Raw genomic sequence first — 27,258 nt, forward strand, 5'->3', positions numbered from 1 at the left:
ATATTAATTTTTTAGGCAGAATTAATAGAATCTTGTACATTAATTTCAGTGTTTTTCATATTGACTTAATTTGTTGATGGAGTAATGCAAGTTTTTTGTATACAATAAATGCTTTCATATTTGTAATTTGTTACCAGCATTTTTCTGAAATTAAGTATAATTAATAAACTATTATTTATAAAAATGAAAAAGTTCAATATTATTACCAATTTTTAGTGGCCAAAAATACATTTGCAAAAATCTCAATTATTAAAAAATAAAAATTTAAAATAAACGAGCAAATCTAATAGTAAAAGTACAGGGTTGTTAAAATTTAAGTATCCCTATGTAGAGGGCTCTGGAGTGAGTTCTAAGGCTCGTACTGAAGAGAAATTTGGACAACAGATACAAGAAAGAATGTGAATCGTGGTTACGATTATGCAAATAACTTACTTATTTGCATAATCGTAAGTTATTGCCAGAGCGCCACTACTCAGCTCTACTGTACTTTATAAAAACAAAACAATCTCTTCACAATCATACAGTAGATGTTTGCCTGCACTCACTACAGCAGCAATGCCAAAACGCTGCAGGAAAAGGCACTATTAGTGAAGTTGTACTATCAGAACAGCAACAATGCAGCTGCAGGTATCAGAGAATTCTGGCGTCAGAAATGTATAAGGCGTGGACCTATGACTGTTTGTACAGTCTGCAAAATGATTGTAAAATTTGAAGAGACAGGACATATTGGTGTTCAACCAGGTAGAGGTCGAACATGAGTGCTCCTCTCGTGTTGACGATGTGGCTATGGCTGTTGTGGGTTTATGAAGTCAATCTCCATGTGGTAGCACAAGTGTGCCAGCTGTTTCTTGTGAAGCGGACATGCCGCATTCCACCGTAAGGCTAGTAATGTATCGGGTATTGTGACACAATCCTTTCAAGATGCACATGCTACAGCAGCTAAAGCATGGTGATGCAGATATTCGTTTCACATACACACTTCAGTTTCTGGCACGAATGACAGTAGATATCACTTGGCCATGGAACATCCTTTGGAGTGAAGCCCACTTCTGCTTAAATGGACAAGTGAATACGCACAACTGTCACATTTGGGTAACAGAAAACCTTTGAGTTATCCAAGAGATCCCGTTGCACTTTCTAAAAGTGAGTGTGGTGTGGATTTAGGGACACATTCATGATTGCACCATATATTTTTGAACAGGTAACACTGCCTGGACCCGGCACCTGATCTGTCACTGGATAACGATATTATGAAATGTTGGCAAATATTGCAATACCAGAGCTGCAACAATGTGAGTGCCTTCAGGATACCATATTCATGCAAGATGGTGTGCCACCTCACTCCACCATTGTGTCCAAAGTTTGCTAAGGCAACACTTTACAGATGTACAGGTCATCAGCCGTTGTTTCCAGACATCTTGGCCACCCAAATCACCAGACCTCAACCCCATGCGACTTCTGGTTGCAGGGTTTTTTGAGGAACCAGGTGTATAGGGAAGGATGTTGAACTCTGGCAGATCTGAAGGACAGCATTAGACGTCACGTGCTGGCTATTCCAGTTGACATGCTACGTTCTGCTGTAGAAAATGCTGTTTTTCAAATGGAAACTGTTGACCAAAATGGAGGACACATTGAACAATTGTAGCACTGTTCAAGTGATTTGTATTGCCACAACACCATATAGTGACAAATTTTGTAACTAATTTTTTTTATAAGAAATGGTGAGTGCATTCTTTATCGTACCTGTTGTACAAATTTCTCTTAAGTTCCATAGCCCTCTACATAGGGACACTAATTTTAACAACCTTGCATATTAATATACTCCAACCACAATTAAAGAACCGAACATTTTCAAATATTAAAAGTCAAAATCTGCTTTTCAGTCTATGCAATATATCACTCGTGTTACAAATTGGGGATATACTACTTCCGGATTGATGAAGTGGTAACCTGCCATGATTGGATGGTTCACCAAATGTGAAACATGCTCACTTTTCTACCTGCTCATTTATAACAAGCTTTTGCTGTATAGGCTATGTCAGCAACTTCGATACCCAAGTCATTGGATGCTAATCTGTATATAATTTGTAAAATCACCTCTATCTTTTGAATATATAACAATATCTTTATTGCATGTTTAAAATATATTTGAAAAATATGTTGCAACAGGTGTTTAGGTTTTGGAAACCATTGCATGAGAGTTTGTATTTTTAAGTCATCTTATCTTATAAAATGTAAATCTTTCAAGTTATCTCAAATATATCCTAATCTTTTGTTTTTGTTTACAGGAAAAGTACAGTTCATGAATTATGGCCCTTCACTTAATGTTTCTGGATCAATCAGATATCTTAGTTTTTATTTCAAAATGGAGCAGTCCAACAAAAGAGGTTCACATCCAATACTCAGAGAATTTAAGTTAACTTACTCAACTGCACTTTTTGTTACATTTAGAGGCTTGGAGCCATTAACTTGGGCGTTGGATATATTTGTGAATGCATTTACTATTTTTTTGAAGAGGTTCATTGAAGAATCAGTGACAATAATTATAAAGGAGGTTGTTAATGAAAAACTTAAAACAATATCTCTTCCAATAGGTTAATACAACCTTGAAATTATTTCTGAACCCTTACAAAATACATAAAATTATTTATGTATTTTGTAAGGGCCAATAAAAAAGATGGAAAGGTTCTCAAAAATTAATTTAATGAAAATACATACATAACAGTGAAAAAGTAAGTTTTGAGATCATAAACTATACAGATACTACACTATAAAGCTATTTATTCTTCCCTAGCATCATGTTACAGAACTGATCATAAGCTTAATATTTTGTGCATGTAAACAAGTAACTAGTATAGGCTGTTATCAATGTTGTAAGGTTTAAGGGGCATCAGTAATTGAGAACACATTGCAACATATATCTGATCTGTAAATACATGCTTTTTTGATGATGAAAAACCCTAGTTTATGGGATGAAAAAGCTATGCTACCCTCAGCTGGGAGCAATTCATTCAGCCATATTGCAAAAAAGGCCACAAAAATTTACTGCATTATTGATGGAATTCAAACTCATCTTTTCCATTTGGTGTGAGGGCAGTGTTACATTTATTGAATTGAATGTAATGTAATTTATTGAATTGAATTATTTATTGAATGCCCACAATGGGCATTCAATAAATAATCTACCTAAAGTACTTCCCACAGTTACATTTCAACGAGTCATGATAGTTCCTACATATCTCAACTTGAATCATACTAATTTTGATACCATTATGTTTTTAGGATGTGCTGCTGTAAGAGAAAGAAGACACCTATATCAAATTATGGATTTGCTTAAATTGGAGCATCATTTAGTTTTATCACCAAAGGAAATGGGCTAAAGACCATTCATGAAATGATGGTGACCATGTATGGCAGTACACCTTCAGAGTACTATGTGAAATTCTGGTCAAAACAATTCAAGTGGGGCCCATTAAAGATGATCCACTTCCAGGAAGGTCTGTGATAGCAACCACTCCAAAAATGTGCCAAGCAGTGGAAACCCTTTTTCTGAATGTTGTTTAAGGGTATCATAAATCTCTAGGGAAGTTATAACCATCCTCCATGAACATTTGTGGTTGACTGTCAGTGCAAGGTGGGTCCCCATATTTCTGACCCTGTGCAGAAGCAATTCAGATTGTGAAAATTTAGCTTTACGGAAGATATCCTGAAACTTTCATCTCCCAAATTGTTATGAATGATGGAACATGGGTTCTCCCCCAACCAAAAAATTTTGGACCCAAGCTGGCAAGATCATGGCCCTTTCGGATGCTGAGGGAATTTCATACATTCACTACTTGGAAACCAAGCGGTCGCTGGGGAGCCATATGCATCCCTACTGACAACCTAAGGGATGTCATAAATGAAAAATGCCATGGAAAATTTTCCAGAGATCTGCTGCTTCTTCAAGACAATGCACCAGTGCACTGTCTCAAAGCAGCAGCAACACGCTGTTGTTGCTGCTGCTCTGAGACTGACTACAGAACTTACCCATCCACTTTAGTTTGGATCTGGCTCCCAGTGACTAGTTCCTGTTTCGACACCTCAAAAAAAACTTACATAGACAGCATTTTGCTGATTATAATGAACTGAAGTCTGCTGCTTCTGTGTTCTTTGATGGACAGGACAAAGAATTTTGTCTGTTATTTCATTTCCAACAAAATGGAACAAGTGTATTGAAGTTACAATGAAAAATAAAACCAGCTTTTTGCTTATATCTCATTTCATTCATAGGTAGGTAGATAATTTATTGAACATCCCTTTGTAGGTTCTGTAACATGATTCTAAGGTAATGATCAATTTTCAATGCATGGTACTCGAATAGCTAATTTACAGATGTCCAGGTGGAAATAACCAGCTTAAGATTGATCATGGATATGCAACTAGATTCTTACAAAGCAAATGTGCTGTTTCACTTCATCCAAAGGGTTTAAATGTTCATACCACAGTGCTAAGACTATAATGCACCACATCTATGTTTAAAGTATGGCATAAATATTTGAGATTTTTTTTGTTTAAAGACGAGTTGATTTTGATGTGGTGCTGAACCAGTAACAAAAACAAAAAATATATATATACACAGATACACCCACCTTTTGCCAGTCACACAGGCAAAGCATTGAGTTCACTAGTTCACAAAAGCGTTCCGGAGGATTTCCATTCATGCTTGTTGTACTGCTGTCCATAATTCCGTTGCATTCCTGGGTGGAGGATCCAAAGCTCAAACAGACCTTTCTACAGAATACTAAAGATGCTCCACAGGGGCATTTTACCACCATGGAATGGGCTCCCCGTTCACCAAACGGAGAGCCCATTCCATAGTGGTAAAATCTGGGGAATGCTCTTTAGAACCATTCTAGTCACCATGGCTCTGTGGGGAATCTCATTGTCCTGTGGGTGTACAATGACCATGCAGGGATGCAGATGGTCTGCAAGGATGGACACGTAAGCTAGATTATTCAGAGATGTGTCTAGATGTACCAGAGGTCCCAATGTGTGCCAGTTGAACATGCCCCAGACAATTACCAACCATCCACCTGCCTGAACAGTTCCTTGTTGACATGACAGGTGCATAGCTTCGTGGTTTCTCCCAGATAAGCAACATCCTGTCCGCTCAAAATAACTGGAAAAGGGACTCACCAGACCAGGAGACCTGTCTCCAATTATACAAGGTCCATTGCCGATGTTTTTTTGCCCAGTTGAGGCATAGTCCTGTGTCACGGTGTTAGCTATGGGACTGGTAGCTCCCATAATCTTTTTCGGCTAACGATCACCTGAGATCTTGGTGGAGACATTTCTGACACCTCCTTCATTGAAGTCGGTGGTGATTTGTGCCACTGTCGCTATTGGATTGACTGAAACAAAATGACAGACATCGAAAGCAACGTTCATCCACCTTTCTCTGCCCACAGTGAGGTTATTCCGGAAATGCAGTGTTTGCGATGATACTCTTGATATTGTCAAACGGAGATAGTGCAATTTCTGTAGCACTTCTGCTATAGTGATCCATGCATTGAGCACCATCATCCCCCTTTCGGAGTTAGTTGACATGTTTATCCATATCGACACTGAATTATCGTCTACGTGAATGCAGTATATCTATATACTTGCCAAGCGGTGGGTTCATCAACTAGGGAGAGGGGTGACAACATTGCATTACCCAGGAACAAGGTATCCCAGTAATTCTGTCCTTTCAGTGTATATGTTAATGGACAGGATATTCCAAACTGCAGGTAAAACATGATACAGACCTCTGCATACAAAAACTTCCCATTTGTTCTGTAAATTGGCCATTCAAATCTTATATTTGATTGACAGGACTACACTAGAGGTGCATGCAAGAGGGTCCTCTGCTTTCAACAGATACAAGTGTTAAATGCCTGCGACCTATTCTAAACCATTGAAACTCTTCTCGCACTTTCCAAACACTTGAAGCCCATGCCGTAATAATGCTAGGTGGTAGACAACTGTCATTAACCAGTGCAATACCACCACTTTGCTTATTAGAGACTTGAAGTGATGAAACCTACGTTTAGTCTCCAGAGCAGTTTCTGGATTCCACCCTCCCATCCTTCAACCATTGCATGGTACTAAGTACTGTAGGTTTTGATACCTATGATGTTTGGGTTTTCATAAAAAAAAAGTTTAATTTGATACTTTAACTGAATAAATTAATGCTGATGGTATCCTTACACTTTCTTGGACAACACACAAGGGGGAATAAACTTAAAATGAGAGTGATTATTAGAATAAACATCCATCTAGCATTGTGGAAGTGGAGAGTTTGAATAAATTTAAGGATGCATTAGACAAATCCCTCAGCATGAATTGTTGAGGAGGCTTCCATCCTGCTGTGGGTTAATAATGGCTGCAGTTTACCTTTACCTTTTTAGACAAATCAAATTCATCTGATCAACAGATGAGGTGGATAGGTTTCTTTGGCTGATGCTGCTGTATAATCTTGCTTTCTAGCATCAATACTACTTCCAGCAGCCCAAATGCTGTCCTTTGGATGAGAGTAAGTAGGAACATGGCTTAACCAAGAGTAATCCTTACAGGTAAGCAATACTAGTTGATTGACTATGGATTAGCCATCCCAAATTCTCCCATCTGGCTGATAGGGGCCAAAGTGGCACATTAGAACTGTGATCCTCAATTACCAGGATTCCCCCCCCCACCCATTTTCAGAATTTCATGGATCACCATACGCAACAACCATGCTGCATTCCTATGGCATTATCCTGTAAACACCAGTAATGTTAATCAGGAGAACATACAATATCACTAAATAGTCCCCTCAACACATACAGGTGCCCACATTGAAGGCTAGTACATAGGATTCTGACAACAAAATGTATCTCCATCAAAAGCAGATTTGACACAAATCTAGAGCTAAAACACTTACACTTTTCCAGTCTCAAATGAATGCATCTTACATCACCAACATACATATATATATATACTGATGGCATGTGCAGTGCCTGTCAATTCAAGGCCTGTGCAATGGGAAAATGGACCTGATGAAATTTGAATGGGGAATAATTTGCAGTGTTAGGAAAGTGTTGGCCAGGGTCTCAGCAAACCGCAGGCATTGTTGGCTGTTCGAGTGATGTTGCAGTGAAGCCAAGGAAGGAATGGTCCAAAGAGGGGGGGCACAACCAATGTGCCAGGACTGCCACTGGAGTTGGATAACAGTTGTCACATGCTGTCTGGGATAACAGACAGCTCACAATCTCTCACTAGCAAACTACGACCAGGACACTATCTAGTGGACAGGCTTAGAGAATAGGGGACCCCTTCAACATGCCCACGTTCACTGACACCTCCGACACGATTGACAGTATTTAGCAATCAGAAGCTTGAACCCCAGCCTGCTCAAATAGTGTATGCTACTGCACTCCCAGCCACTCAGCTATGGAGGCCTCTGCAGAGGGAAGAGACACTTATTTTCCTTTAAATAATTACATTATGCATAAATATCTATTTAAAATCTTTATTATTTTATAAGTAAAATGGAAGATTTTACAGGCATGTATGATATTTACTGTACATGATCTCTGGACAAAAATGTAAGACAGCCTTATTCATTGTTTATGACTTGTTTCTTCTTCTTTTTCTTTTTTGATTTTTGACCAAATGATTCTTCAGCAGTTTCATCATTACCAAATGAGCTATTGGAAACACCACTAGTAAAAGACTTGTCAAATGATTCTTCCACACTCTCTTCTACTTCTGATATCTTCCTTTTCTTTTTCTTTTTTTTCCCTTCTTTAGCATCAAGAACAGAAATCTCTTCCTGAGTATAATCAAGCTCACCACCATTTACTGCTTGCATTAGTTTTTGCTTGCCTTTCATTTTTTTTACCAGGGTTGCATTTGGAGAGAGACCTTCTGCAGGATCATTATCTATTTTCATCATTTTTTTCTTTTTCTTGGACCCAATTATTGAAGTTTGTGAAAATTCATTTTCAGTCTGGCTAGTGTTTGGTGTATCAAAAAAAATTTTTCTTTTATTCTCATTCATGATTTCAGGAACAATATCTGCTGGTTGGCCAACCCCTGCTTCAGGACTCTTAAATTTTTTTGTTTTCTTTATGTCAGTTGAATTTGATAAAGAAAGCACTGGTTGTTCATTCTCCATTGCTGCTAACATTTTCTTCTTCTTTTCTTTCTTTTCTCTCTTTTTCTTCTTCTTTAATATATGTGCCTGTACAACTTGAGCCTAATTTGATTGAAGGGAGAAAAAAAAAGATTTATTAAATAAACAAATATTCATTTATCCTCTTTTAAAACTAAAATGATAAAATTATATCTGGTTGTGCGCATTGAGAAATCCTGATCACTGTTGATTAATTATCCTTCTGAAGTTGCTTCCAAACTGTATTTTTAGGGATAGGGAAGCCAGCAGTACATCAAAATTGCACAGCTGAATGATTTTGTGATAACTGAAAGTGGAAGAAAAATTGTTGAAGCTGAATGTAAATAAGGCACCTGGTGCAGATGGGTGCCTATTAATGCCAATAATTCCATCCAGTCACTATGTTGTCATTTTCTTATTCACCTAATTTGCAAATGATCGATTTCAAAAATAATCAATTACTGCAGACTTGTAATTTCATAACCAAATTAATAATCAATCATGCCCACCATTATTAATTAGTGACCTGTAAGCTTTATTTCAGTTTCGTGGAAAATAACAGAAAATACTTCACTAATTAAAAAGTAATGCAGGAACATCTAGAAGAAATGACACATGGCAGTTACAGCATGATTTTTTAAAGGGTAATCTTGAGTGACCAAGCTGATCACATACTATAATATAGTAACAAAGGAACTGGATGCAAAAAATTATTTTGACACCATATAATGGAATTTCAGTAATGCTTGATACTGTAGCACATAAAAGACTTACCAAATTGGAGCAGGGTTGTATTATGGTCAAGTTACTACTATGGATGGCTGAGCGGGAAAAGACAGACACTTGTTATTAATAAGAACTACTCATCTTAGCTCATTTTGTTAATGAGGTCACCCAAGGTTCAGTGTTATTTTAAATAGTCATTACTGATAATGATGAAAGAATAGCTGCCTTAATGTACAAGTTTGAGGATGAGCGAAAAGTAGTTGACAAATACGAGATACTGAATATGGGTAGCAGTAATCTGTATGTAATAATATATAACTGTATGGGCCCACACTGAAGGTAGCAGAGAACAAAAAACAACTTGTGGGTAACTAATTTATGTGGTGCACTAATGTATGAAGTTTTTTGAACAGTACAAACACACTGCCAAGACAACTCATGAAGTTTTGTCAATGATATACAGGAATTTTACCAGCAAGGATGAAGTAATTATCCCAAATGTATATGGCAATAGTTAGGGACCACAACTTGAGAACTGTATACAAGTCTGAAGCCTCATTTGAGGATGTGGGTCAGTTGAAATGGGTGAAGGCACAACAAAATTAGTGAGGTTGTTATTTGATTTTTAGGAGCATTAGCAACTAAGGCCATATTGCTCTGGGAATATGCGGTGGTCATTCCCTGACCTTCCTGCATCCTCTGTATTTGGTGGTCATGGGCTCGAACCCCAGTCTGATCAAGAAGCTTGTGCTATGCACTGCCGCTCCTGCCCACCCGGCTACGGAGGCAGCAAAAGAGTGCTATTATTATGAAAGGCGTCACTCTGCAAATTGCAGCATGATGAAGGAATATCTGGCTTAATGTCCAAGTTTTCAGATGATAGAAAAATAGTTGACAAATAGTAACATAGCCAAGTGGTCAGAAGTGGGAGTGCAGCAGCACACGCTCTTTGAGTAGACTGGAGTTCAAGCCCCTGACTGGTAAATACGGCCGATCTGCCAACCTGCAATGGATCAGCGTGACAGATTTGTCCACTTCCCTCAACATGAATCGTTGAGGTGGCTTCCATCCTGCAGTGGGTTGATGATGGCCACAGTTTTTTTTTAGGTGAAGACTAGGCAATTACAAGATCCTGATTACGCCCTTCCTCCTGAGCAAATTACATATTGAGGGAACATAAATTCAAACTGAGGAAAGATGATTACAGGATAGATGTGCAGAATTTGCTTTCAGCCAGCAAGTATTTTGAATAAAATAAAAGAAGCAGACAAATAAGAGGTGATGGAGAGTTTTTTTTTTTTTTTTTTTGCTGACGCTGTAAGCTTGCATCATTTGCCACTACTAATGCTAATAGTTTATAATTTGAAAGCCGCAGTGCAATATATCCCAAATTTTGAATAGCAATTGGAAATATATACTTTTCACCCATTTCTTAATGGAGACAGACAATGGCAGTTGGCAGCCAGGGATGTTCTGAATGTTTAGAAAAAAGTGTGACTGTGATTTATTTCCCAATCTGGAGGTCATTCTAACTGGACTTAGTTTCATCTGGTTTATGATCATACTTAACCATATCCCTGTCCGTTGGGGTACGTACCAGCCCCAACTGGGTTCAGCAAGTTAATTCTATAATTTTTACTCTAATTACAGAGCTGAAACTCGCTATAGTTGGAGCCAGAACTGTTTTCTTGAATTTTCCCACTTAAATTTTCAAAACCTTCTATTGAATTTCACGCAAATGACAAAAATGTGACATCAAATATGCAATTTTTTAGGCCTTTTCAATTAATTTTTTTACCCCCGCCCTAACCAGCCTAGAGCTTATGAAACCCGACACTTGATTCGTTTCTTGGTGTAAAGTGCGCGAATTTCTTTTTACGGAGAGGAGCAGTTCTGATAAACAACTCCGCCTGAATACGAGCGAAGCGTGGGAAGTATATATCACGTCACCCGTACAGCTACATCCAGACGGTAAGGGAGAAGTGTAAATAAACAAAAGACGAACAGGAGCTACTGTTTTTGGCATAAGAAGCAATAAAGCCATACAGTACCATTCATCTGTTGGAAACGGGAAAAACTGGTGTAAAACTGATAAAACTGCAATGCGCATTTGATAAAAAAAAAAAAAAAAAAGTTTGCTTTATTGTAATTGTTTTTAGTAAACAATATCAGAACAGCAGTTTCCTGGGTTTGATCTTCTAACCAAATTCGAGAAAATATTTCTATTTATAGCTGCATTATAAACTTCGAAACTGGTGCATCAAAAGAAAGAAAAAAAAAATCAACTGCTATGAATTTCTTTCTTTCTTGAAATGTGTATTGTTCACATAACTGCAATATTTGTAACAATACAAAGCTAACAGATTACAACTAACGGCTGCTCAAAAAGTATCGTTAGAAGATATTTGCTTGTTACGCTTTGATGTCATCGCAAGGGAAGAAATTCTGTTTTAGCCCAGAAACCGAATAAATTCACAATTCACGGTCATAATGCTGTTCTGAACTGCAATAAACAGATAAACTCCGCTGACAAATAGACTCACTCCTTATCACTTTTATTGTTTTACTGTGGTTTTTGGCAGATGAGTCGGTGACTGCTAAATGCAGTGCCGTTTCTTGTATTGTATTCTCTCTCTCTCTCTCTACTTCGGGATCTCTGACCGTGTGGTCATCACGGAATATAAACAGAAAATTTGTTTGTCGGAATGCTGCCCATCAATTATCAACTCTTTTACCGACCTTCTAATGTATGTTGTGTTCAAATAATCCACTTTCCGAAATTCGAAAGTGCTACATCAATTAGGAGCAAAAATGGTTTCCCCCAACATAATGAATTACTTTATAGGTATAATAATGATTTTACTGACTGGAAGAAAGTGTCCACAATAAAACAATTGTACAAGGCGAAAACATGTGGTCACTCAAAGGATAAGCAATATAGTGATGTTTGAAATTTATAATGCAGTTCACTAGCTAATATTTCCAGAGGAATTATTCTGGATTTTTTATCAAATGAGCACTAGACCAAAATCAGACTAATTAGTAATTCCACATCCTAGAATGACCTGACCAACTCCAGCATCTGTGATGGAACGTCATGCACACCGATATTGTTTGCTACAGCAATAATGCAAAATATTGTTCTCTAAAACAATTGCAGTTTTGGCATCCTAGGATGAAGCTGACTTAGAGCTGCAATGCAGTTTTTTTTATTTATTATTATTATTATTTATTTTTTGTTTTTGTATGGGCGGCTCCTAGAACAAAAGTTCATCTTGGCCTTGTTGCTCTGTTCAGTTTTTACGCATTGTCAGGGTAAGGCCAGTGTGTGTCGTGAAAAAAAAAAAAATTATCCCGCTTAGGAATATCCCATGCTGGATGAAGACAGATGAAAAGGAAGGCAAGAGAGAGAGAAAAACATTTTTCATCCCGCATGGGAGAAAGTGACAGGAAAGAAAAACTGTTTGTGAGCTTATGTGTGTGTTCTGTATTGTGATGTATTTGGGCATTCTGGCTACCTGGAAGCAGTGACCACCTGGATGACTGCCTCCAGGTACTCGTCCCTAGCAGGAGGGCAAGATCTCCCCTACTAACTGCACGGCCTCCTCCATGGGAACTACTAGTAGTAATGGCATGTGATACAAGAAAGCAAGTGTATAAGCTTATGCAGCATCAGCCAAAAAAAAAAAGTTTCCCAGGGAGGAAAGAAAAACTTGTATAAGATGAAGAGAGGGAAGGAGAAAAGAGGAGAAGCACTATCCCGGCCCAGGGAAGCCCCACTCCAGGATGGATTGCTAGAACAACACAAGAAAAAAAAAATAATAATATAATAAAATAAAATAAAAAAATAATAATAAATAAAATAAATGAAAGTTAGCGCTCTGGACCTTTGACAATTTCTTGGCCTTCTCCCCACCAAAGGGGTATTTTTTATTTCTCTCTCTCTCTCCAGGGTCGGACTAGAAAGGGTGGACTCCCTCCCCTAAGGAGTGTTTCCCCCTCAAGTGAAAGAAGGGAATTGGAAATTTCATGAAAATGAACCCTATTTTTCTTCATTCAGTGAACAGCTACTCTGTCAGCGCAAGAGAAGTGAAATTACATTTGCAGCTCAGAATGGAATTCAAACATTGAAACACGACATTTTATGGTGAATTTTTCGGGTGTTGTGTGATAATGAAAATCCAATTTTTCTCTGGAAATTTTTTGATGATACCAAATGCATATCAAGGAAATATTGAAGTATTCAATAACAATTACTTACAATTTCCCAATCCCTCACTACGAGTAACGGATTGTTCTCACAATCTGTTACTAGCTGCGCATTTTTTTTTTCTTTTTTCGTTTGTACACCAGGTCAGATGCATGTGAAGTTCCTTCGATATCAGTTTTCGAAGTTTACAACGCAGCTATGAATAGAAATATTTTCCTGAAATTTCGTAAGATCAAATATACATCCATGAAACTGCTGTTCCGATTTAGTCCTCTGGAAACAATTACAATAAAGCGAACTTTTTTTTTTTTTTTTTTTTAATGAAATGCGCATTGTAGTGATCAGTTTTACGACAGTTTTTTTCTTTCCGTTTCCAGTAGATGAATTTCCTTGATTTTTTTTAGTAGATAATACATATTGAAGAAAGGAAATGCAATATTTTAGTTTTTCAAAACCAATTCATTGAAATTCTTTTGTACAATTACGAAAAGCAATAAAGCTACTGTTGTGAGTGAGCCATGCAAATTAGTGTTCGCAAGTAATGATGCTCAACTGTTTGTTTTCCATGAAAGTTGTTTACAGTTTCATTTTCTCCTTGGATCACCTTCGTAACGCTAATGACGTAAGCTTGACCAGTCAGTTATCTCTCTGCGTGCGTTGATTCGTTTTAGCCAGAGGCGCCGAGCTGACGTGCGGATTTTTGAACTAATGCTGTAACGCATTTTATTTTCAAAGCTTGGATCTTGTTTTTCTGACATCAAAATTTAATAAATTGAAATGTGATTGTACATTTTTGCTGTTTTAGAGTGAATTAATAGTTTTTGCTAAGCGCTAAAGGTAGGAAATCAAAGAATATACTTCTGTTTATGTATACTGAGAGTTTCAATTTTGCAAATTGAGTAGAAATTATGAAAATTATTGGTTTTCTTCTGGGGGGAGGGGGGGGAGCAACTTTAGAGTTACGGTTAAAAATTAGACAAAAACAGGGCGGACTTAGACCGGGTTAATCACTCATTGACGTTCATGGATAATTGACCAGTTTGGGTGACAACAGACTATATATTTTCACTATAATGCAGAAGAGATAATTTTGTCAGAGAAGTAGCAGAGGCCATAATGCATCTGCATTATGGCTATAAATAGGAAAGGTTTTAAAGGCCCAAGGCCATATGAATAACATTGTGTTAAATGGTATCTAATTATTGTAAGGAAATCAATAATCTAATCAAGAAATCAGTTTCATTCAGATGTATTAACTACTGGTGACCAAGGCTGTTGAGGGTATTGTACACAAGATGTTAAGTTTTTGATAGGCAGCTGATTCAAAATTGTTTTGAATATGCCCACGAAAATTGTTATTATCTAAGGTTAAAAGGAAAAAGGAGAAAAAATTTTAAAACCAGGAGAATAATTTAAATACTGCACTGGTTACAGTATTAAATGTGATGTGAATGGGAATTTGATTAAGGCTCCTCAATTAAGCTAATCTGATTAAACCTTAATCAGATTAGCTTAATTTGATTAAGCTAATCTGATTAAGGTAATAATTTTGTTTTAGAAGTGAACTTTATGTGGCCAAATTAACAATTTGCTTGGCCCCGCTGAGAACCGCTGATCTAAGGTATCTAGTTACAAAACATGTATTAAGAATCTGCAAATAAAAGAAACTAAGTGATGCGTTCAGATTTACTTAAAGATATAACTAACATCAAGGGTCAAGGGAAGAGTTTTTGCTTTCATAAAGGTGACTATGGTTTCAGTTATTAAATTCTATATAGTGGGACTAACTTATGATACCATCAGCAAAATCTAAAGGGGAGCATTCAACCAATTAATCATAGAACTAGGCTTTTCATACCAACTAAGATGAACAAGGTATAGGCCTAAATGAATGTCCAAATGAACTGATGAAACTCGTGGAAGAGAAGAAAAATTCATGGGATGCGTATAAATTATCAGGCGACATAGAAACAGGTGGCAGACATAAACCAGTCTGTAATCAAGTCACAAAGGAGGTTAGGCAAGAGAAGACAGATTACGAGAAATATTTGGTAAAGGTTCCAAAGAAAAACAGCAGACTTCCTTGCTTATGTAAACACTAGAAGTGGAACATTCAAATTGTCCCACTTCATATAGATGGTTTGACTGTTGATGCTGCTGCTCGGGTTGCTAACAAATTGAATGAGTATTTTGCATGTACATTCACATATGAGGAATTCTTTAGGGAAAGGAATACCAAAAGTTCAAACTCTAATAGAGAGCTAAATTATTTTGCTCTCTGAGAGGAAAGAGAAATTGTTGATGTTCAACATAAGAAAAGTACCTGGAGATGATGGGATTTATCCAATTATATAAAGGGAGGCAGCAAAGGAAGTAAGCAAGCCCTCAGCCATAATTAGGAGAGTACTCTTGGATTCAGGGGAGGTCCCCATGGACTGGAGATGTGCGAATGTATCCAATTCACAAAGGGTGACACTAATTATTACAGACCTGTTAGTTTAACTTCTGTTCCAGGGTAAATAATGGAAGAACTGGTTAAGGAAGCAATGCAGAATCATCTAGACAAAGCTGCAATTATACTTCAGACACAGCATGGGTTTGTTAAGCGGAAATAGTCTGATCAATTTGACTGGATACTATACAATGTGGTCACAAAGGAACAGGATGCAAAAAATAATTTTGATGTCATATACTTGGATTTCAGGAAAGCTTTTGATACTGTTGCATATAAAAAGACAGCTGAACAAATTGGAGCAGTGTTGTATTAAGAGCAAGTTGTTGACATGGTAAAGGGACAGTTGAGTGGTAGAAGACAGTGTTAATCAATGGATATTGCTCTTTGTGGACTAATGTTATTAATGGACTACGTCAGGTTTCAGTGTTGGGCCCATCTGTTTTCTATATTTATCAATGATATTGATGAAGGCATATCAGGCTTAATGTCCAAGTGTGCAGATGATTCAAAGGTTGGCAGCGTGGTTAATGACAGGAACGATGGTATGCTACTGCAACAAGATCTAGAAAAGTTAGGCAGAAATGGTAATTGACGTTTAACACTGACAAATGCAGAGTACTGGGATTACTGCTGCATATGTCCCGTGATTAAGAAGGTTACCTGCAGCCCAGGCGAGTACCAGGGAGGAGACTTTGGGTGGGTTACTTTGATTGTTGGTACGAATCGTCGGGGGATTTCTCCTTTCGGTGAAGTTTCCTACCAACAACAGTAAAAGCAGGTTACACCTTGTTCATATTTGTCCACGTATATACACATGTATGCCAACCCCAATAAGGTTCAATAAGTGCCAAAATTACTGCTGCATATGGGCAGCAGTAATCCGAGAGTAACGTATCAGGTGTATGGTACTACACTCAAGTAGCGGGGGGGGGGGGGGGACATGGGGTCGGTCACAGCAGGATATGAAGTTCCCTGAGCAGTGCAGACAGGCTGTCAGGACAGCTCATGGAGTTTTGTCAATAATATACAGGAATTTTGCCAGCAAGAATAAGGAGGTGATTATCTCATTATATAAAGCAATGGTCAGGCCACACCTTGAGTACTGCGTACAGGTCTGGAGGCTTCATTTTAGGAAGGATGTAGAGCTGCTGGAACAAGTAAAGAGAAGGGCAATGTGACTGGTGAGGGGAACAAATGGGTCTCTTACTAACAAAGGTTTTAGTCTTTAAATGGATTGAGCAAGCTTGATGCCGATGAGATTCTTCCTCTTGTTCAGACTACACACGAGGGTCACAATTTCAAATTGAGGAAGGATGGTTGCAGAATAGCATTGGAAGTTGCCTTTAGCCAGCAGGTGGTTGACTGTGAAACCAACTTCTGCTGTTGTTGTGGAAGTTGATAGCTTTAATAAATTCAAGGAAGAACTAGACAAACTATTGGAGGGTACGAATAGGTGATTTGGGAGGTGTAGTGCTCATGAAATCATTCACTCAACTTTTTGTAATGCTTTACCTATTTCTTTCTGGATTTTTAATAAAAATTGAAACGCAGCACATATTTCATGTATTTTCCATGATTTAATATAATAAATAAATGGCATAATCATAATCATTATATTTACCTTCAATACACTGATCTTACCAACAACATAGTGTTTTGTGGAAGGTGTCACCGGTGGTTACCACATCTACTTTGTGAAGAAGGTACAAGACTCTGTAAAAACCAGAAAAAGTGTAATGTCTTCTGGTTTCTGTCAGAGTAGTGTTGTGTTTTGTTCTTATGTCACTGGCTTCTTGGCCGCAAGACCCCTAGTTGGACCCCGCACTGCCTGCCACCACCACCACTGGAGGTGAGCCAGGCTGTCCATCATACTCTGGCTAGCCTCTACCAGGTTCGCCTGAGCTTCCTGATGGAGATTAAGTTATAGGAAACCACCAAAACTGAGGTATAGAAGGGATTAAAGGGGGGGGGGAAGAGGTGGGTGGACAGACAGATAAAGGCTAATCAACCCAATTTTGGGCAAAATGAGGAATTAGGGTAAGGGTTGAAAAGTCACAGGAGCAGATCGCTTGTGTGAGTGCCATTGGCCCTGAGCTTTGCAAATCCTGCACCATGGATGCTGCCAGCAGTGATCCTACCCATGTTGGGTTAGCATGAACTTTGCAAATTTAGCACTCTGAGGAGTGCCATCACGGACGGTGCCAGCAGAGAATCCTACCCAAAATGGGTTGTTAGCGTGAGCTTTGCGAATCCCTGCACTCCAAGGGTTACCAGCAATCCTGCCCTAAATGGGTTTGCTTGAGTTCAGCGTTATGTCAGCGGTTTGGAATTTTTCTGCTCAAGTTTGATTTGGTCCCAAGAGTGTAGTGTTCAACGTCGTACTGAGTTCCGCAATTCTGGCTCTTCTTAGGGTAAAAACTTTCTGTGCACAGGTTACCAGTTTACCAGTTACAGGTTACCAGTGTTTTGTAGGAACTTTCTTCTAGTCAGAGAAAGGACTCACTGTTTTGTGGATTGTTCTGTATTTCTGTGAGGAACTTAACCCTGCTGTTTTCGTAGGTTTGGCACTCATACGTGAGGTATCGCCAGGACTCCTCTTCACCGCATTGGCATTGCTGGTCTCTTTTTATGCCCATAGCTGTCAAAACTTTTGTCAGAAAGGACCATGTCCCGTGATTAAGAAGGTTACCTGAAGCCCAGGCGAGTACCAGGGAGGAGACTTTGGGTGGGTTACTTTGATTGTTGGTATGAATTGTCGGGGGATTTCTCCTTTCGGTGAAGTTTCCTACCAACAACAGTAAAAGCAGGTTATACCTTGTTCATATTTGTCCACATATATATACACATGTATGCCAACCCCAATAAGGTTCAATAAGTGACAAAAATTTGGTCATTCATAAACATGCTGTAATTGTGGGTTCAAAGGCCATACACAAGCAGATAGTAATACTGAATCACCAAAATGGTGGGAAATGAAAAGATATAGCTGATATGAAAAGTAGGGGTGTCAGGTGGGATTGGCTGATATAAAGTCATGAAGAAACCAATTCATCCCTATTTCAGTTGAGGCTGGATGCTCATAGCTATGGTTCATGCTTAGTTTGTACAAAATTATTGTTCATTTAAGCTCGAAGCAGTTGACACTGCTATAAAGATTTGTAGCCAGGGCCTACATAAGGACTTAGATGGCAGTAATATACTGAACAGAATTTTTGAAGTTAACAGCTATTACTTTTGCTAAGGGATTCAGGGATATTTCTCTACACAATTTCAGAACAAATATGAATATGGTTTGCAATATTTGTTTGTTTAATATGCAGTTTCAAAATTACTCATCTTACAAAAGTATAACTTTATTTGAATTATAATGTGCATTTGTTCAGATATGCCAAGCGTTAAAAAGTGTGTGTGTGTGTGTGTGGGGAAGTGAAACAGAAAAGAGATTTTAAAGATATGATCAGTACCTCTTCTACAGCAGTCTTCATTACATCAATATTTTTTCTTGGAATATCACCGCTTTCATAAAATTTCAATCTTTCTTCAACTTGTTCCTTTAACTTTTCCCCAAAAACAGAAGTTGGAATGTCTACAAGAAAGAAAGAGAGAAAAAAAAAAAAAAAATCATAAGTACAGATTAGTTTTGAATTTACTGAAGAATCAGTAACAATAGCTATAACAAATCACAATAAGTCACTTAAGAAGCAAAAAAAAAAAAAAAAACCAACGATAATTTAGTAGTAGTAAGAACAAATTATGATGCAAGTGAGCAAGTTTATAGAGCATAAACCAAAAAAAAAATAATAAAATAAAATAAATAAATAAAACCCTACACAATTCCTTGATCATAGTAACATATCAGATTGGTTAGACAAGACCACCCCTTAACAAATGCATGCTGTGACTGCAGTATAATTGCATACCTGTCCAGATGGTCCTGCATTACTTCTTTAATCAGCAATTCCATTATTTTCCCAGGAACAGACGTTAAGCTGTTCCTGGGAGCTGTTCTGTAATTACTCACATTTTTGAATTTGCTGTTGGTAACATCATCAGTTGACCCTACTGCACAGAATTTACAAACTGTCTCAGACCACTGTAATCATCCTTACAAAAGCAAAAGCCTTTACTCTTTTGATCCCCCTTTATGAATTGGAGATACATTGGCACATCTCAAGCACATAGGAGCCTCCCCTATGGGCTTGAACCCAAGGATGTCCTCATAATTAGCACTAAGGGTTTGCTTACCTCCTTTAATATAATTGGATAGATTCCATCCACCTGCCATTTTTAATGTCCATCTTCAACAATTTTTCTTCCATTTTCCTTTCAATTACAAAGTTATTTAGCTCCTCGTTAGAGTTTGATAAACTTCATGCATTCCCTTCCCTAAAGTATTCCTCATGTGTGAATGTAGATGGAAAATACCTATTCAATTTGTCCGTAATGCGGGCAGAGTCATCAACAGTTAAACTATGGTCACCAAGTGGTCCACTATGATTCAATTCCTTCTACTGTTAATATAAGCATAGAAGTCTGCTGTTTTTCTTTTCATTGTTTGCCAGAGACTTCTCATAATCTGTATCTGCTACAGGCTTCTGTTTCACTTGATAATTTATATGCATCCCATGCACTTTTCTGTGCCACATATCTCAAAAGTTCATCTCATACCCATTTTAGTTCTAAGCCTTTAAAAGTATTTCTTTGTTGGTATGAAAAGCCTAGTAACGTCTTTTATTACTTCTCTGAACACTTCCCATTTTTGAATTTGCTGTTGGTAACATTATCAGTTGATCCTACTGCACAGAATTTACAAACTGTCTCAGACCACTGTAATCATCCTTACAAAAGCAAAAGCCTTTACTCTTGACAGAAGTTGTCTTTAATTAAATTCCTCATTAGTACACTGTGATCGCTGCCACCCAGTGGGTCTTTTCACTGCAGATTCTTAATGCATGAAGAACTCTCTAACATGCTGCTGTAGAAAATAGTCCTCCAAGAAATCCCCAACAAGTCTTACTAATGTGTGAGTGACCATCCCTCAAATTCCAGTCAACAAATGGAAAGTTAAAATTCCCCATTATGAGACATTCTTATACTAAGGCGCATTTAGGGCTAGAGCCTCAAGCCGCGAACAAATTTAGACTATGTATATAAAGTGCTTAGCATCATAATACACAGCCATTTCTGAATAAACAGAAAATTTTTAAGGTGGCATCGTTTTAGGTTATATCTCATATTGTGAATACCTTCACAACGAGTTGCCATGATATTGCACTACTTCGAATAAGTAACGCTTCACCTAAGGAGAAGACTAGTGTTACTTATTCTCAGCTAGGTACCACCACCCAGACAGCACTGTTTCAGGGCTATTTGGCCCTTCGTCAGTGAGTGGGTAGGTACCCAAGTGATGCAATGATGGCAAAAACAGTTATGAAGTATAACTCCACAATATGAGAGATGCCTGATGGTGTATGATGTATTTAGACTAAGGCGCATTTAGGGCTAGAGCCTCAAGCTGCGAACAAATTTAGACTATGTATATAAAGTGCTTATACTTCATAGAGTTATACTTCATAACTGTTTTTGCCATCATTGCATCACTTGGGTACCTACCCACTCACTGACGAAGGGCCAAATAGCCCTGAAACAGTGCTGTCTGGGTGGTGGTACCTATCTGAGAATAAGTAACACTAGTCTTCTCCTTAGGTGAAGCGTTACTTATTCGAAGTAGTGCAATATCATGGCAACTCGTTGTGAAGGTATTCACAATATGAGATATAACCTAAAACGATGCCACCTTAAAAATTTTCTGTTTATTCAGAAATGGCTGTGTATTATGATGCTAAGCACTTTATATACAGAGACATTCTCATTTGCTGGCCCACTCTATTTCTCTATATTGCTGTGTGGTATACTTATCAGTCATTAGGCCTATAACACACTCCTGCTCTCAATTTTGTTTTCCCAGTCCTTATATTACACCAAACTGACTGAACATTGCACTTGTCACCCATGTCAACTGAATGCACTGTCTTAAATTTAATATGCTTCTTAACTAAGAGCATAACTCCTCCTGTCCTGTCTGCCTTTCCTGCATAAATTGTACTCCCCGTATTCAAATTCAGCATCAGTTATGTCCGAGTGACACATTTCTGCTATAACTACAAGATCAGTACTTCAGATTCATTCAATTTATTTACATTGCTTCTATTTAGTACACATGCATATGTTCTTACTCTTAGTTACCCTAATAGAGTCCATGTATTTATTTGTTTCTTGATGACTCACAGCAGGGCCTTTAGTCCCAGACTGCACAGGCTGCTGCGTGTACCAATAGTAGCGGTGCAAGAATCCCTTTTGCCTCTGCCTGTGGCTCTAGTTAAGCTATTAGTCTGTGTATACCCCCAAGCTAAGTTTTCTGACCCACCTATCACTGCCTTGACAGCATCACAAAATATTTATGCACCCCTTTTATTCAAGTGTATCCCATCCCTGTAAAAACAGTATCTCTTGTTAACAAGCACAGACGAAGCTAAGAAAAATTCTACCCCATTAGCCTTGCACTATCTCTCCAGAGATGAATTGACTGATGAGGTTCTCAACATATACTCCCTCCGATACTGTTTGGGCAAAATTGCAAACACTTTCAAATTCAATCCTAACCCGTGACTTTTCCCCAATACCACCCTGTACTTAAGTACAGGGCAATATTGGAAAAAAGTCATTATTTGAGGTAGCTCCCTTACTCTTAATATCATTAATGCTGTTGTTATTGTTGTTATTTGGTTTTTAGGAGCATTAGCAACTAAGGCCATATTGCTCCGGGGATATGAGGTGGCCACGGGCTCGAACATCGGCCTCATCGAGAAGCGTGTGCTACGCACTGCTGCTCCTGCCCACCTGGCTATGGAGGCGCCTATCAATAATGCCAACATGTACAACAATATCACCTTTTGTGCCCTTAAAGGATGGTGCACAATGGCCATAGATGCTGATGTGCCTAAAAAAATCCCCAAACAAACAAACCTTAAAGTATGATACCTGCTCTACAACATCATCTACTTTTGCCCCTGGAATTTTGTTACCTACAGTGAAAGTCTCCATACACTGCATAAGGTATAAAAAAAAATTTTAAAAATTTCTTGAAAAAAAAAAAAAAAAACGAGTCCTATTTTAACCCTTCAGCTATCAATATTAGGTTTCGAAGTTCATTTGTAGGATCAAAAATAACCCCAAAATTCAAACTCTTTATAATGTTATAATTGCTGTAGAAACATATTCTTGGTTATTTCAACTATAATTCACTATAAATATAGATTTCTTTCATTCCCAATTAGTGGCAGTGTCAATGAGTTTATTTGTTATGTATATTCCTTTTTATACATATAGGAATGGAACACAATTTAGAAAACATTTAGCAATTACAAAGAGCAGTTAGTTGTTAATATAGTCAGGAGAATTATTCCCTTACTGTATCCCTTTTAACTCTAAAATACAGAAAGGTATGTAACTAATGATCTGTTCAACTTATGATTCTTTCTTTTATTGTTGAATTATCTACACAAACGGGAAGTAAAAAAGTAACAGATTAAAATGTTTACACTTAAAGTTAGAATTAAAGATATAATTAAGATTAAACAGAATTATAACAAGTAGTTTTACTGTTATCAACCTTCTGCTTGGCAAGTGTCTTAATTCCTACTGTGCATTCTGGCAAGAAGTGCTGTCAACAAGTTATTTATGTGAGAGGATTACAATCAAGTCCAATTGTAAAGTGTCAGACAGGATATTCTGGATCCAGTGATTCTTGTTGGATTATAGCCTTGAGGTGGATGGCTTAACCTAGTTCACAGATCTTAGGGTTTGTTTTGGCTGGCTAGTTTTCAGATGGTTGGTAATTGGCTGTTTTTCTGATTTGGGAGAATTTCTTCCGCTTTTTTTTTGAGGTTTTCTTCTATTGTCTTTTCAAATAAGTTGAAGTATTGCAGATTAAAATCAACTCCTTGTTTTCTGTTAACAGATATGCCTTTGTACAATTTTATGTAGAATGCTATTCTTTGGATTTTCTTGTGGGTGTTGTATTGTTGTGTGGTGGAAGAACTCTGGTATTGTTGCATTGACATATATCCCCACGTTGGAATGTATGCAGGGTGGTGACGGATTTTTCTATTCTTCTATGATGTACATCTTTTTTGCATTCCTTTTGTGTTCCTTCTGGAAGTGAGTCTTTGACACCCACAGTCTATTTGATAAATAGGGCTTCTGGGATTGTTGGGCTGTTGGAGTGACATTTTATAATCGGTTTTACAGAGGCCTAATCCTTGAAGAAAGTACTGATATGCAGATTGTTCGTTTCTTGATGTTGTTGTTGTTTTTTCGGTTTTTAGGAGCATTAGCAACTAAGGCCATATTGCTCCGGGGATATGTGGTTGTCATCCCCTGACATTTCCACATCCTCCGTATTTGGTGGGCACAGGCTCGAACCCCGGTCTAATCAAGAAGTGTGTGCTACGCACTGTTGCTCCTGCCCACCTGGCTATGGAGGCACCATCGGTTTCTTGATATTGCTAGGGGTTTGAAGGTCTTAGGACTGTCAGCTATTATTTCCTTTACGATGTGTAAAGGGAAAATGCTGTTTAAGGCATTGGAATTCATTGTTTAAGGCTATATCTTCTAGTTCTAAAGGTCAAGCATCGACTTTACTTTCTGTTTTATTTTCTATCTGATTAGTGAGGTCACTTTTAAATCCTTTGTAAGTGTTAGGGTCTTTCAATAGGCCTTGAACTTTTATTAATGTAGTCCCACATGTCCATAATGACTGTGGCGTTTCCTCTATCTGCTTTTTTATATGTGGATGGTTCACATCTTTCTTCAGGTGTAATAATTCTCTTCTTTCAATGATTGTTAAATTTACTTTTTGTAGTCTGTGCTTTGGAATAATTGTATGGCCGTGAGATTGACAGATTCTCTGGCTTAGTTATCCTTAATGTCATCGAGACTGTTGTGGAGGTGGGGCAAGGAAATTTATTGTGGGAATTTGGTTAGAGGTTGGTTTGAAATTTAATCTTTGTTAAGTACGTTAACTTCTGCAGTACTGAGGTTTGTCTAGGATGACTGCTAGGGGAAAAATGGATCGAGGGGGTCCAGTTCCTATATTACTCAAACTGAAATTACAGGATTTGAGATTGGGGATTTTACTGTTAAGCCGATGTCTGTGTTTTTGTGGTTCTAAATTATTAATCTGCTTGTGTTAGAGAAATCAGCTTCTAAGAGGATTAACCTTACGTCTGTTAAGATTTTATTATATGTATTTGTAAGTTTCGCTACATCAAACCTAATTTGTTTAATGGCACTAGGTAATTTTAGTCTCCATTTTAGTTTGATTATATTAAGATTTTTGAATTTGCAAATTTTATTTATGGTGGTTTAACTGAATCTAGATTTTATATAATTCTATGTAAAATCACCACATAAAGTGATTTTCCATAGAATTATACTTTTAGTAATGACCACTCTTATACAACCATTGAAAGAAGAGCATTATTAGACCTGAAGATAGATAAAACCATCCAAATATTGAAAGGGGATAAAGGAAAGTCCACAGTCATTATGGACATGGACAACATTGATAAAGTTCAAGACCTACTGAAAGACTGCAACACTTACAAAGGATTGAAAGCTGACCCTAGGGAAAATATAAGGCAGATATATAAGGAAGTAAAACAGAAGCTAAAAATCGCAAGCACAAAATCCACAAACAAGGTTTCCCAGTCAGGCCTATTATTAGTGGCAGACTTTACCAGGGGCAGAAAATCTCAAAATGGCTAGTGCAACTCCTCTCACAAATCATACCAATGAACCACTGCTCCTGGAGAAACAGCCAGAACCTAATTAGCAGATTGAAAGATGTGTAAATCAAAGAAATTTACATCTTGGTATCGTTTGAAGTAGATTCTATGTCACAACGGTACCACTAGAAGAAGCTAAAGCAAGGCTTCTAGAAAACCTGAATAGCCACAACTTTCTTGGATACCCAAGACCATTACCAGTCTCAGAATTAAGAGAACTCATTAACCTATCAATAGGCAAACCATACTTCTTCAACAGTTCATTCAACATTCAACTCACAGGCCTACGCATGGGAAATGTTCTCTCTCCACCCATAACTTCCACCAGAAGATAAATTTCAAAATCGAAATGGAGAACAATGGCATACTTACTTTCCTGACCATGCTTATCAACAGAAAATCTATACAGATGAAAGTGTTCAATAAGCCTACAGATAAAGGGATCATCCTTAACTACAAATCTTGCCACCCCATCAAAATTCAGAGTACTAAAATTGTTCATCCTAAGGAGCATACCAAATTGAATCTGCAAGAAAGATCTCCAACAAGAACTAGAAAATATAACCAATCTACAAATGATTCCCTCTACACATGAAGAAAATAATAGATGACATCTCTAAGACCTTCAAATAACCAGGCAATATCAAGAAACCAACAAACTGAATACCATATTGCCATAATACCTACTGGCATTAGTGAAAAGAAGAAAGAAATTACAAAATCAGCACTTTATTTAAGTGGTTGGCCTTTGTAAAACAGATTTTAAAACATTGATACAACAGCCCCAGAGGCCCTATTTTATTAAATAGACTGTGGGTGTGGAGGCACATACATAAGGAGAGTCATATAGAAGACTTAATTCTAGAATACCAGCTTTCTTTTTACCGACCAAAAATACAACAGGAGAAAATTCAAGGAAGCATACTACACAAAATTGTACGAAGGCACAATTGTTAACAGAAAATGAGGGATTGAATTTAATCCACAATACTTCAACTTATTTAAAAAGACAGTAGAAGACCTAAAAAAAAAAAAAAAAAACACAGGAAAGATATCTCCAAAAACAGAACAGCCAATTATCAACCTTGCCCCACCCCCAGAAACCAGCCAGCCAAACAACCCACAAGGATCTGAGAATGAGGTTAGGACATCTACCTCGAGGCTATAATCCAACAAGAATCACTGGATCCAGAATATCCTATCTGGTACTTTACTACTAGATAACTGGTTGACATCCCCTTGTATAAATAACCTGTTCACAGCATCTCTTGCCAGAATGCAGAGGGAATCGAGACACTCACCAAGCAGGAGGCTGATAACAGGTAAAACTACTTGTTATGATTCTGTTTATGCCTTAATTATATGTTTAATTTTATAACCTAGTACTTTTTAGTTTCCATTTGTATGGATAATTCTTACCTGTATTATAAATTAACAATAATGTATAATATAAAGCATAATAAGTTTTAAAATTTAGCCCAGAAATATGTAATATAAATTTGTTTTTTGCCGTAGTTTATTCAGTTAATAACCAGTTAACCAAAAGTATAATTCTATGGAAATTCACCATGTAATGTCCTTTACCACCTAGGCAGCTGTTTCAGGGGTATTTGGCCCTTCATTGGTGGGTGGGATAGTATAACAGCTGAAACACCCATTGTGAAATTAAATCCGCAACATGAGAAATTCCAAATGGTGTTTACTAGTTTAATATGTAATAAAAAAAATTCAGGGCAAATCCTCAAACGGCCAGAAAATTTACAGATATATGTTAGTTATCATTATATTTATTTATTCACCTTAATAATGAAAAGAGTATTCCATAGTTGTCACTAAATAACCC

General features: G+C 37.5%; 1 protein-coding gene across 1 annotated transcript in view; it reads right to left on the bottom strand.

Moving 5' to 3' along the window:
• Window positions 1-7,515: 7,515 nt before the first annotated feature.
• Nop56 (Nop56 ribonucleoprotein) overlaps window positions 7,516-27,258 on the bottom strand; it is a 106,631-nt gene continuing 86,888 nt past the window's right edge. The window contains exons 9-10 of the mRNA XM_090374194.1: window positions 19,032-19,153; window positions 7,516-8,260 (exon numbers count right to left, since the gene is read on the bottom strand). Coding sequence (XP_090230320.1) covers window positions 7,619-8,260; window positions 19,032-19,153 — 764 coding nt within the window. The 3' untranslated portion in view covers window positions 7,516-7,618. The remainder of the gene's footprint in view (window positions 8,261-19,031; window positions 19,154-27,258) is intronic.

This window comes from Mastigoproctus giganteus, chromosome 5, assembly GCF_048544385.1.
Source record: "Mastigoproctus giganteus isolate SK-2022 chromosome 5, ASM4854438v1, whole genome shotgun sequence".
Lineage (NCBI taxonomy): Eukaryota > Metazoa > Arthropoda > Arachnida > Uropygi > Thelyphonidae > Mastigoproctus > Mastigoproctus giganteus.